Raw genomic sequence first — 14467 nt, forward strand, 5'->3', positions numbered from 1 at the left:
ATTTTGCTGAACTTAACTTATAGAGAGTGACTTTAAGTCCAAAAGAAAAGGGCCTAAGTGAAATTAAATTAAGTTAATTTAAGTAAGATTCTTGTAATTCAGAAAAGTTAAGTTATTATAAGTTATGTTCATCAAAATTAAGTTCAGAAAAGTTCAGCAAAAATAAGTTAAGTTCAGAAAAATTAAATTAACTTCAGCAACTTTAACTCTAAAAGAACCGGACTTAGTTAATGAGGCAGCAATAACTCAGCATTACACACAAATCCATATAAGTGAACAATTAAATAATGTAATCACATGCATAGATGGTAGATGGTAGATGGTAGTACACGTCTAGTTTATATAAACACTGTCTCAAAAGTTTCAACCAAGTACTGTCCCAAAAAAAATAAAAATAAAAGAAAAACAATATAATTCCCTACCATCTCATTTTCTCCTTCTCTCTCTAAAAAGTCTAAACCCAAATCACAAGAATGGCGGAAAACAACCGGAAATACGACATTGTAATCTTAGGAGCATCAGGGTTTACAGGAAAATACGTTTTAAGAGAAGCCTTAAAATTCCTAAACACCCCTTCATCCCCTCTTAAATCACTTGCTATTGCAGGGCGTGATCACAAAAAACTAGCTCAAACTCTGTCATGGGCTTCCACACAAACCCCGACGAAGACTACTCCCGATATCCCGATTATTATTGTAGACACGGGTTCGGGATCTTCTTTAGCCAAAATGGCGTCTGAAGCTCGGGTGGTGCTCAACTGCGTAGGCCCCTTCAGGTTGCACGGTGAGCCTGTGGTGCGTGCTTGTGTGGATGCCGGTTGCGATTACTTGGACATTTGCGGGGAGCCGGAGTTCATGGAGCGCGTGGAGGCTGATTACCATGATCAGGCTTTGGAGAAGGGTAGTTTGGTCATTTGTGCTTGTGGGTTTGACTCTATTCCTGCCGAGTTGGGTTTGATGTTTAATTCTCGGCAGTGGGTTTCGCCGAAAGAGGCGTTGAATAAGGTTGAAGCGTATTTGAGTTTAGAGAGTGATATGAAACTTGTTGGTAATTTTGGGACTTATGAATCTGCTGTTCTTGGTATTGCTAATGCTGAGGAATTGATTAAATGGAGGAAGACACGTCCTAGGCGCCCTCGTCCTCAGGTCAGCCTTACATACCAGTACCACCCTCCCTTTCTATGTACAATCGGATCTATGTCTAAACAACTACTCAAACTTTTTTAACAATTCTATCCATTTAATTCCGTATTTTAATTTATATATAGTTAGAGTGTGACATTAAAGTGCGTTTGAAAGTAAATGATGAGTAGATTATACTCCGTATTAGATTGAAAGGCGAGCGTAAATATAAAGCAAAGCGGAATGTTAAAAGGAAAAACAGCTACGTGCCTACATATGCTAGGAGGATTATTTAGATCTAGCAAATGGGTCGGTCAGGCAGGTTAACGTCAATCAGATATACCGAGTAGTTAGTTAGATCTGTGATTAGTTTTCTTAGATTTGTTGTTTGGTTTGCTCATGTTGAGTATGTTTGCCATTATTAACCGTATTTTAGGGAGGGAATCTGGCTGGACTTGATTATCCATTTATTTAGTACTCCCTTCCTCTCCCGGTCATTTCTTTAAGTTTGGTTTTGGCACAATTATTAAGGACCACTTGTGGGTTGTGGTTATTGAATGCCAAGGAGATCATGATGGTTGTGGATTGTGGATGGTCAAATCATATCTAAAAGACACTCTCAATATAAAAAGATCAACAAATGAATGAGAACCCAAAATAAAAAAGATAGACAAATCACAAAAACGTGGAGAATATTTTTTTTTACAATTTATTTTTATTCCATCTTGGAAACATCATATCAATGAAAAGTTTTAAGGGAGTTAATTATTTTAAGAAAAAAGTTTATATATACGAGAATGACTCCAAACAAGTCCTTGTTAAAGATGGAAAATCATTGCTTTTCCAACCAACCAAATATATGAGGAAATGAAAAATTAATTTCATGAGCTTATGAGCTTGGGCCACTTAATAATTTTATAACCATTGCTTATTTTAAAATTGAAATAACCGAGCATAAATGGTGAGACTCGTGAGATTACGCTGAATATGCCATAGTATTAGTCACCGTTGAAATATTGCAAAATAAACAAATAGAGATAGCATACAGTAGTACTCAGTAGACAACATGAAGGTGCATGAACTTGGATGAAAACCTTTGAAAGTCAAAAACATTTGGTATGGGAGAGAACAAGCAGCGAAACTTCTTAAACATGGAGTGCTATTAGAGATGTAGATTGGCCAACTAAAATTACTATATGCACATTTAAGATACTTGATGTTTGTACTTGTCTTTTTGCGATCTTCAAGACCAAATTCTGACCCTTTTTGGCATTTGTATATTACTCGTACCCTTTAGTTTTTGCTGAAAATATAGTCCTTCGAAAGATTAGTTGATTACTTATGTGAATACTGAATATTTAATATCGTATTATTTTTTTTTTACACCTTTTACAATATTTAAGGTCAAACAAAACTTTGACCTTAAAAAGTCAAATGAAACGGAGATTAGATTATTATTACTTTAGGTCTTAATGTGATCAAAACTGAAAGAAATTCTTTAAATCACTTTTAACCACTGCTATGTCCATTAATATATACGGAGCATAGTTTGTCTAACATTTGCCTACAAGGGCTAACAGTTGTTATGTTTTCTTTGTCCTTATGAGGGCGAATCCCCTTTACGAAATAACTAGTTGATGTTTCTTGGCCATGATACTCCTAATGCCTCTTCTCTTCTTAAGATGGGTTGTAACTTGTAACTGTGGTGGAGGATATTAAAGTAAACCCGTTTCTTACTCTTGCGAGACTTCCTAATTATCAGCCAATCACTTGCTCTCTTATCTTCTCTATACACATGTCCAATCTTGATCTCTCATCCTTCCCTTTGTACAAAAGATCCACAAAATAACACTTATGTACGTAGATAGCCTTTTGGATTTTTAGTCTCCTAAAGAAGTCGAGCACAAACCTTATTAATCCATATGGATGATTCGCTTTTTGACTTCTGATAATATTGCGTGCGTTTGTTGAAAATTCAAGATTGTTTGTGACTGAACTCATAAACGTTAAAATATGTGTTATCGAATATGCCCCCTTATTTGTGAGTAACTTTATATTTCAACTCAATTGATCATCATTAATTTGTTCTTTGGTTCATTTGTCATCAAATAAGTAATAACAATAACTATAATTGGTTCTACTCCTCAGTGTTTAGTCGTGCCAAAAATATTAGTAAATAAATGAACGGAACATGAAAGTTATTGAAATTTATGATGTAATTTCATAGTAAGACCAACTTAACTTGGGAACTTGTAATATTCTTATGTTGATTTGGTGAAACAGAATACAGTACAGAAGATGTTGCAAACCCATTTTGCATATTTTTCTCCAAGTCGAATGGTTTGAAGATCAAATCATTGTCGACGAAGAATAATTCAACACTATTTTGGAAAGAAAGACCCCCACTTGTAGGCAAATGTTAGCCCTTTTTGTCTAATTAGTTCACACTTGCCTAGAGACGCTTAGACAGCAAAGGAGGTTTGACATGAAAGCTCTTACAACAATATCTGTACAAATTGACTGAATTACACAGATGAAATTGATATTGTTTCATTGTGACTAAAGCATCATGTTACTCTGTGATTGGAGTTGTAGGTAGTACACATTAGAGTAAAAATATACATTAAAACTATCACGACCAATAAGAGATAATGGAGATATTCAATTTCAGTTCTTTGTTTAGATAGGAAAAGAGGAAGGGAAGTGGAGACGGAAGGGACAGACGGGTACGGGGAATAGAGTGGGGGTGTTTTCCGTCAAAATCTTTCATTTATTGTTGAGATTTTGATTCCCCTCTCTTTCCCTTTAAACCGTCTCTTTCCCTTCAAAGCCCTCCAACTCCATTTTGCTAACCAAATAAAGAAAAGAACCTTGTTCCATTTCTCGTTCCTCCCTTTCCTTACAAATCTATGTAGTCAAAAATAGCTTGATTTGATGGCAAAAAAGTAAGATGCTCTTACTTTTTAAAGCTAGTTTGTACCATATTTATATGTGGCTTACATGGATTGATTGACAAAGAGTATATTATTCTGGAGATAGTAATATTTGTGCTGGTTACTTCGATCTACTTCTGATTTTACGTAATCTTACTGATTTTTATTTTATGAGGACGTTTGATAAAGCTGGCTTGTTTGGGTGGATTTAGAAAAGCAAAAGCATGTTTATGGTTGGATATGAGTGTGATGTGTGTTTTTGCACTGTTAGTTTTGTTATGCGCGGAAGCGTGTTCAGACGATGCAATAACAATAGCAAAATAAAGAACACAAGAATTTACGTGGTTCACTATCAATATGATAGCTACGTCCACAAGGGCCAGGGAAATATTTCACTATGTAGGGAGAGAATTACAGATTACAAAAAACGAGCTATCAAACTTGCCTCACCAAGTTTTCTACCTTTCTCTCTTAATTAGCCTAGAATATAGTCGAATCTTTATATAGTATTATTCCACTCAAAACTATATACCTAAACTAATTAGGAAATTAAACAAAATAAACTAAAAGATGATAACCTCACCTATAATGACCAAAAACAACTTCCATTAGGAAAGTGGGGGGACCCACTAATTTCCTAAAAGCCAACCCAAAATCACGTAGCAAAGATGCTATATTCCAGGCATACGTACGATCCGCGTACTCGGGCTTTGCTCCCTCATTATTTTCTTCCTTAGTCTATTTTTGCTCCATTTTTTAATCTTACTCTCACATATCCAAAACCGAACACGACTCAGACGAGTCATATTCTAACAATCTCCACCTTGACTCGGACAGTCGGATCTACGGACAACTTCCAGTCAACTGAGCCCTCCACCATAGTCACACTATGATTGCCGATACCAGTCTCAAACCATGAGACATAGTGCTAGCTCCACCTTAGCCAAGATGAGCTACACTATAGCCAGAACCTGACCCACGCCGGAGTCTAATGCCTACGCCGAGGCATGGACGCCCCCGTCGGGGCTCCTTTCTTGTGCTCGCGCCGGAGCACTCACACCCTCGCCAGGGTGATTGGGCGCCCTCACCGGGACGCGCTAGCTAACTGGTGACTCCCCATAAAATCACCTCTCGACCCAACATCTTCTGGCTTAGACTTGGCTTAGACTTGTTGCTTGAGACAAAATAGCTACATTTTAGTATACAAGGCTCGAAATTTCCAAACCTTATCATACCACTCCGCAACTGAAAGACTCTTTGTTGTTCTTCTTGACGAAGGCTTCCTTTAGGAGTATCCCCTAACTCTACCTTCCCGTTGACACAATCATCCTCAACACAAGACGAACTTTTCAATCCGGTTGTTGAAATTCTTCTTGCTGATCCTGATCCATCGACCACTAGAGCCCCGGCAAGCTCCACCTCACCTTCGACATCATCAACTATCAAACCAGAAGCAAGATTCAACCCCTCTAGACCAACATGTCTAGTATGATTCACCTCTACATTACCACAATGATTAGATGGTGACATCCCCCTAGTCAATGCCTTACCTTGTAAAAGATACAAGTTACCTACACTTGACTTCACACCACGAAGCAACTCCCATGGACCCTTGCCCACACTCAATACTCCACCTATTCCTTGAAATCGAAAACCCCTCCTGTCTAACATTCCAAGAGAAATAAGATTACTTTTAAGTTGTGGAACATGCCTTACACCCTTGAGATATCTAACCTTTCCATCATGTATTAAAAACTTCACGGAGCCTACTCCAACAGCCTCACAAACCGCTCCATCACCCATGGTAACAGTGCTCCTATAATGACTATATGTCAGTTTAGAACACATGTGAGATGTGCATCCACTATCAAGAACCCATCTATCACCTAGATGCTTCTTTTCTTGGACCACCAATGCTAGATATGCTAGATCATCCTGAGAGTCGTAATCACTTTTTGATTGCTGTGCAGCTGCAAAAGAAGCAAAATTTCCCTTTCTTTGGCTTAGGACATTCTAACTTCCAATGACCCTTTTCCCCACAGTTATGGCAATAATCACTAGAACTTGGTCCCTTTGACTTAGGTCTATAAGACTTCTTCTTTTTCCCTCCGGTCTGAACCGTTTCCTTTTCAGCTTTAGCAACCAATCCCAAAGCCTGATTATCTACCACAACATTAGTTGCCTTTTGGCGTAACTCCCTAGTGTGAAGCGACGACTTCACCTTCTCTAGGGTCAAAGTTTCCTTACCCACCACAAGTGACTCTACAAAGTTCTCATATGATAACGGTAAAGAAACCAACAAAATATGCGGAGCATCCTCATCTTCTATCTTAACATCTAAATTACGTAGATCTAGTAAAATAGAGTTAAGCTTATCTAGATGATCCCGAAGTGACATACCTTCTTGCATTCTCAGGCCAAACAAACGTTGTTTCAATAACAATTTATTGGTGAGTGTTTTAGTCATATAAAGACTCTCCAATTTTCCCCACAAGCCAGCTGCAGTTTCCTCACTTGGAATTTCTGTAATAACGTCGTCTGCCAGACATAACAAGATTGTAGCACGAGCCCTTTCCTCCATTGTTACCAACTCAGGATCCTTAGTCACCGTGGCTCACGACTCAACACCTGCCACCCCTGCTCTAGTCTTTGTCACCTTTGTGGAGAAACCCGGCGTCAACAGTCTCCAGACTGCTGCTTAAGCAAAACTCTCATCTTTATCTGCCATAGTCCGAAATTATTCTTTCCCGTAAATCCGTCGATCTTTGTAGCTAACTATTGTGCCATAATCTCTCCCAGATCAAATAACCTAGCTCAGATGCCAATTGTTATGCGCGGAAGCGTGTTAGAGACGATGCAATAACAATAGCAAAATAAAGAACACAAGAATTTACGTGGTTCACTATCAATATGATAGCTACGTCCACAAGGGCCAGAGAAATATTTCACTATGTAGGGAGAGAATTACAGATTACAAAAGACGAGCTCTCAAACTTGCCTTACCAAGTTTTCTACCTTTCTCTCTTAATTAACCTAGAATATAGTCGGGTCTTTATATAGTATTATTCCACCCAAAACTATATACCTAAACTAATTAGGAAATTAAACAAAATAAACTAAAAGATGAAAACCTCACGTATAATGACCAAAAACAACTCCATTAGGAAAGTGGGGGGACCCACTAATTTCCTAAAAGCCAAACCAAAATCACGTAGCAAAGAATGAAAAGCTGATGCCATATTCCAGGCATACGTGCGATCCGCGTACTCGGGCTTTGCTCCCTCATTATTTTCTTCCTTAGTCTATTTTTGCTTTATTTTTTAATCTCACTCTCACATATCCAAAACCGAACACGACTCGGACGAGTCATATTCTAACAAGTTTATCAAACATTTGCCCTGTTCTATCTCTTGTAGATAGGGTTGTTTTGTAAGTGAAAGGGTGTTTATGAAGATAAAAGGTTGCTGCATAGTGTGAAGAATCCCATATTATCTCACATGTGAGTGTTCCACATTGAAGGAGAAAGAAAGATTGTACTACTTTATAACCAAGGGGGCTACTCCTCCTATTGCCAATTGGTTTTAGGATGGAACCTCCCTTGTGTTGTTAAGTGGTCCGTCTCTCCTCCATTCGGGTAAGGCCCAGGCCCATTTACACCATTTAACATGGTATCAGAGCCCATGGCTAAAAAGACCTGGGTATGATGATTAAAACTGGGCCATTGTTTGTGTACCTCTTATTTGGCCCAGTCTAAGCTTGTTTGCAGTCGGAGAAAATTCCATCCGTTGATGGCTCCGGTCTGATTTAAAAGTGGGCCTCACATGTGTGGGGGAGTGTGAAGAATTCCTCCCATATTATCCCACATATGATTGTCCCACATTGAAGGAGAAAGAGAGATTGTACCACTTTATAACCAACGGGGCTACTCCTTCTATTGTCAATTGGTTTTAGGATGGAACCTTCCTTGTGTTGTTAAATGGTCCGTCTCTCCTTCATTCGGGTAAGGCCCATTCGGGTAAGGCCCAGACCCATTTACATGATTTAACACATAGTTTAGTTGGCCAACTTAGAATAAAAGTATTGTTCTCTACCTACGCCAAGTTCGAAAGTTGAATTTTGACTAGAGTATGCTACCTGTCCGATTCTCTTTACCTCGACCAAGTACACATTGATGACACGATTTTTGTCTATAGACTTGATCACTCAACCATGCCTTTCTCACCTTCTAAAGTCCCGTCCAGCTTAAACCAAGGTCAAATGGTCTCCCTCCCATAATTGTTTCTGCCAAAACTTGCTGAGGAGATTAGGGTATGTTCAACAAGTCACCTATGAATGTTTTGAAGTCGATATAATTGGGGTACCGTGGGTAGATGTTATATTTCTTAGTTTTTTCCATAAAAAAATGAATTACGTACAAAATTCTAAGTTTTCCACAAAGTACATTACATAATTACATACTTCATACTACCAATATCACGAAAAGAAATATTCTTTACTCGTTCTATTACCGTAGTTTTCAAAAGATGTGACGGAAATTTTCAATAATTATTGATTAGAATGAGTACCAAACTTCGTAAACTTAATGAGAATATGAGATAAGTTCTCCTCACTTTGTTCTGAATAAGTAGATGATAACTGTTTGAATTGACATGGCCTCCTATATGCCTATGCTCGTTTGACGAGTATTTTATTTCCCCTCACACAATTAATTTTAATGCTATATTATCTATCAAACTAAAACAAAATTTAATGCTATATTGATGACATGCAGATTCCTGGTCCTCCTCCACAAAAAGGACCTACACTTGAGCATCAGAAAGGGCTTGGCCTTTGGGCTGTTAAGTTGCCTTCGGCTGACGCCGGTGTTGTTCGGAGAACTCTTTCAGCACTAACAAAGAACCCAAGTGGTCTTTCCGGGGTAAACGAGAGCACAGACCATATTACGAGGAGAGAAAAGTTTTGGGCTACCGTTAAGCCCGCCCACTTCGGTGTAAAGATCGCCAACAAATCTTTGCTAGCCACATTGCGACACATTACCATCGGTATATTCATTGGGCTTTTGGGAACTTCTTCATGGGGAAGATCGCTACTTCTCAAGTTCCCGTCAATCTTCACTCTTGGGTGGTTCAACAGAAAGGGTCCGAACGAAGCCGAGGTAAATAGCGCGAGTTTCAAAATGTGGTTTGTTGGGCAGGGCTTTAGCGACAAAAGCAGCAAAGCTGGTCTGGAAAACCGGGTACCCGACACAGAAATAATCACTAGAATAATGGGGCCAGAGAGTGGTTATATAGCTACCCCAATTATTTTGGTGCAAAGCGCCTTAATTACTCTATCTCAGCGTGGGAACTTTCCGAAAGGAGGTGTTTTTCCTCCGGGAATCGTGTTTGGGCCAACCGATCTTCAAGAACGGCTTCAACAAAATGGAATATCATTTGATTTCATATCTAGACGTTCTTTGTCTAGCTGAGAATGACTTTTTTTTTGGTAATAAGGTTATAAATGTCTTTTTTTTTAAGGGATTTTTAAGTTTAGTACTCTGGCTCAAAATTAAATTTGTTTATGGTCTTGAACTACCAAACTGTTGGGTTTTTCTCTCGTTTGTAACTCTTCTGAAATTTATCAAATCCTAGGATATGAAACTGCCGTATTATCGTTTTTTTTTTTGTGTTGTACACAAAATTAGAAGGGTAGATTTTATCCAAACAAAGGTAGTGTTGCAAGCCCATGTTTCATTTCGGTAGAATAAAGATGGAAGATCATCTTTATAAGTCTACGAAATATAATAGTACGAGACTTTTTGGGAAGGAGCTCAAGAGTAAATCCGTAAGAGCTTGGCCAAAAGCGGACAATATCGTACTATTATGGACAGTGGACACCGGTGCAGTAGAGGCCCAACACGAGATATTCACGCTTCCGCACAACAAGTGGCACAATTTAACTGTTATAACGGATGTAAGAAAGACAACTAAATACGTGAAAAAGGACAACCGATTTACGTGGTTCACTAACAAATTGTTAGCTACGTCCACCGGCAGAAGGGAAGAATATTATTGATCTTCAGGATTACAGATTTCGGATTATACTCGTCAGAGTATTCAGATTTCAGACGACTCAGACAGATTTCTGAATGAATAAAATAGACGACCTATGAGAGTTTATATTGTACTCCCATAACAAATATTTCCCTTAAGAGAATTGGGAAACCCTAAGAGATATAGAAACCCGATAGCAATTTCCTAAACAGGCAAGGAAACTAAATAATACTTCGTATTTCCCTAAACAGATAAGGAAACTAAATCAGATGCGGAATTAAGAACAGATTCAAGGCATATTCTAACAAATCTCCACCTTGACTTGAATCCTCTCACAATCAGACAGATGTACCATATACACCATAACAGTGCCAGATGCACCAGATGATTCTCTCCCTTCTGCCTCAAATATTGCCCACCACGGGACAATCAGATATTCCTAACATTAAGCAAGTCCAAACAGTGCAGGAACTTGCTATGCGGAACAGAAACAGAACCTGATAGCGTAGAACCTTGGAAACAATACAAGGTATCACGCTTAACACCTTTCAGAATCACATTCGAACCCTTGTAGACTTTCAGAACTCCACCTTCACCATAAAAACCGAAACCCTTACTGTCCAACACACTTAAAGATATCAGATTCTTTGTCATCAGTGGAACATGTCTAACATCGTTCAATGTGCAGAATTTACCATCTTGTGTCCGTAGTTTAATTGAGCCAATTCCAACCGTCTTACAAACCGAACCGTTAGCCATAGAAATATCGCCATCATCTATCTGGTTGTAGGTTTTAAACAACTCCCGGCGCGGACATATGTGATAGGTTGCTCCCGAATCCAGAATCCACACATCACTAGGATGCATGTATTTATCCGCAACTAGAGCATAATCATCTTCAGAATTGGTATCTGCTATTGCAGCTGCTATATCTGATGCTTTGCCCTGTTTATTTTTTCTTGGGACAATCAAATTTCCAATGCCCCTTTCCTTTGTAGTAGTTATAAATATCAGTAGGTTTTGGATCCTTAAAATCAGATGTACCAGAGGTACCAACAAAATTAGAAGAACCAGAATAAGATGGTTTCTTATACTTTTTCTTCCTAGAATTTCCCTATTCATAACCCCCGCTAGCTACTAAACCTGCGGCCTGATTATCTGTAACCGTATCAGCCGCCTTATGGCGCAATTCTCTAGTATGAAGAGACGGTCTAACATCTTCTAGAGACACAGTATTGTGGATGTGATGGATTTTGAAAAAGGAGTCGCCACCAAATTTAAGGAAATTTGGAAACAATTTTGAAAAGAGATTTGAGTTCGATGTGAAATTACGTAGTGGAAAGTTCGTTAATAAAACACCCACCCCCGCCCGTTGTAAACAACGGCCTCTACTAATGGACTATGATGGCTAATTGGATAAGACTATGATCGTTGTATAAAAGTGCAAACACCCTTTTTGATCCTAGCATGTGAGTTTAGTTTCTAATCGTTTAATGCAATTTAAACTACTTTGTCCAAGTTGTTTTAGCATGCGAGATTGATTTAAAAAAAACACACAAACAAAGAGAGAGATATAAATTCTTACGCTTAGCATAAGATACATGAACAAACGTTAGAGGTTAGTATACAAATGACGTGCTAAATTGATACAAAGTACATGTTAAGTATTTTCGAGAAAACGGTAGCAAGGTGTCAACTTCCAGTCGAGTTTTGAAGGTGCAAACGAAGTCCAATATGGGTGTTCTTGGACTTGTTGGAATCGTGGAAGTGAAAAGTTAGCAAATATGGTAAGAGGGGTGGTCAATGGTCACCCTAAGGGTGGTCCAATGGGCGGTTTATAGGTCTGGTCGCGATCCTGCTACAGGAATTTTGGGTTTGATGCGTATGGATAGGGCCTGCTTCGATGGTTTTTGAAGGGGTTAGAAAGCTCCTATAGGCCTTAAATTTGGTACCGTCAAAGTTTGAAGTTTACGGAAGGTCGTGGTTGTGTCAGTTGTGGCGGATAATGGTGTTTGGTGGCGTTTTCGAGAGCGAGAACAGGGCCTGGTCACAAGTTCATTCAATGTCGAAAATATGGGTGATTGTTACTAATTGGCCGAGTTACATACATTAACATGCTTTCTATCGATACTATGTCATGACTATTAACAAACGAACTTAAGCTACGTCAATTTAAAAACAAAATTTACATGCTAACGATGGTAAACGAGGGGCATAACATGGGGAAACGGGAAAATAGCGAAACAAATGAACGATGCTAAAACTTGCTATAAAACGAAAATAAAAGAGAAATGGAATTAGTAAAAGGAGTTGTTGCACCCTCCACATACATGTATGAGACGGGACGCCTGACTCGGAGTCGATATCGATCTCGAAATATGCTAAGTTGACAGAAGGTACGACTTTTCTAGTCGGTTTTTCGAAATAGGGTGCTTGTTTGCGACGGTCTTTGCTGAGGTCCTTGAAGGGCCAACGATAACGAAAATTCGATTTATTCGATGTTTCGGAATCGTGAGACTGCAAAGTTTGTAAATATGGAAAGAGTTTTGGTCTTAGATGGTCCTATGTGGTGCTAAAATGGACGATAATAGGCCTGGTTCGCGTGCTCTGTTTATCGCAAAACAGGGGCTGTTTCTCGTGGTTTTGTGCGTCTCTTTTGGCTCAAGTTTCTAGGGTTCTAATCTAGGTTTGTAGGTAATAATGGGGGGTGTTGATGTTTCCTGTGAAGGGTGTAGGTAATTGGTAGACAAAGGACTAGGTCGCTAAATACTAGGATTAAACTACCAAATTAGAAATTTATAAACCAAACTTGACTCTACACTATGCAATTAAGAATAGTAGTAAAGGGAAGTAAGGGTCGAACCCAAGAGAAGGGATTAAGACTAAAGCTTGAATTAAACTAATGACAATGAACAAAACGCAAGACTATGCACAAACTATGAATATTAACAATGGACAACAATTGAAAGCACATAAGAGGATAATTGGCATGGAGGAGACAAGTAACAAGATGAAAAAGATATGATTTTTCTTATGAAACAAAGTAACAAACACTTGGTATGCAAACAACAATAATATGAGAGGAAACTTGGTATAATCCTACAAGTTCCACCTTTTCTCAAAGTATGACTCTTTTATCTCTAAATTCATTTACCCAACAACAAATTACCACTATCTAAGCCAATAATGATAATCCTACTTAAACCACAAATTCCAACATTAAACCATGTATGAATTGTAGCTAAGAGCATGAAGAGTAAAACCAAGAGGAAAGTAAATGGAATATCACAAGAGTATGTCTAAGTCAACAAACCCAATGACATATTCAATTTCTACTCACAAAGGTTGATACTTTAAACCAAGATAACAACAATATGAGTTGCTTCAACAAGACATCACAAAAGTAAGAAACTTTGCAACATTCAAGCAATAAATGAGTGTTATAGATGCAAGGATAATTACTTCTCACAACAAAACATTCATTATGACATTCAAGCATAGAAATTGAAATAAATAAAAGAGTAGAGATTAGAGAGTCAATACAATGATAAAGATGAAAGCTTGAAATGGATTACACCAAGTAGTGGAAGATTAGCCTTCCATAGTCTTCATAAAACCCAAATAACAAAGAAAGATTACAACTTTTGTAGGAAAGTCTTCTAAAATGTTACAAGATTCAAACCCTAATTATGAGAGTGTATGACATTATATGAGATTAGATGTTCTAGAGGTCTTCAAATCATGGGTATATATATGGCTTCACGGAAACCTAAAAAGATCCTCACTTAATAAGCCCAAATGTGAATTAGAGAGCCCCGTAAAACAGAGCTGCGCAGGCTGCGCCAACGTTGCTCTTGCCTGCGCAATCGGGCGCAGCTGCGCTCCTCATTCGCGCAGGCTGCGCTTAAGCTCGCATTTGGAATTCTTAATTCCTTTGCTTCTTGACCTCTTCAAGTAATCTCAATTCTTCTCATCTTCACTCTTTACTTCTCCTAGCTAGATATTTGGCCATATGTGAGGTGCTTGCGCCATGTCTTGACTATGGAAAGGTTCTCCTCGACCCTCGGGTTCCGTGCATCAAAATCAAGTATAAAATCGAGGTAAAATGGACAAGTTACCAAATCATAACCAATTATCAATTGTTAGGATAAACATACCTAAAGACCCATATTAAAAGACATGAGGGTGATAAAATCACCCTCTTAGACCGACACAAACCACTACTATCAAACACCCCCTCACTTAGACTTTTGCTAGTCCCGAGCAAAACCCGAAATAAGCAATTGTGTAAGTCTACAAGTGAGTGTAGGAGTATTGATCTCTCTTCCCTCACTACAACCTTCTTATATCTCCCTCTCAACAAATCCACCGATTACAAAAA

The 14467-nt window shown here is 38.5% G+C and overlaps 1 protein-coding gene across 1 annotated transcript; it reads left to right on the forward strand.

The window, feature by feature from the left end:
- Nucleotides 1-362: 362 nt before the first annotated feature.
- On the forward strand, nucleotides 363-9710 carry LOC141600171 (putative mitochondrial saccharopine dehydrogenase-like oxidoreductase At5g39410). The gene is made up of 2 exons (XM_074420353.1): nucleotides 363-1145; nucleotides 8826-9710. Exons 1-2 carry the CDS (start codon nucleotides 474-476, stop codon nucleotides 9519-9521), a joined length of 1368 nt encoding a protein of 455 aa, XP_074276454.1. The 5' UTR covers nucleotides 363-473; the 3' UTR covers nucleotides 9522-9710.
- The last annotated feature ends 4757 nt before the right edge of the window (nucleotides 9711-14467 follow it).

Source organism: Silene latifolia, chromosome 9, assembly GCF_048544455.1.
Source record: "Silene latifolia isolate original U9 population chromosome 9, ASM4854445v1, whole genome shotgun sequence".
Lineage (NCBI taxonomy): Eukaryota > Viridiplantae > Streptophyta > Magnoliopsida > Caryophyllales > Caryophyllaceae > Silene > Silene latifolia.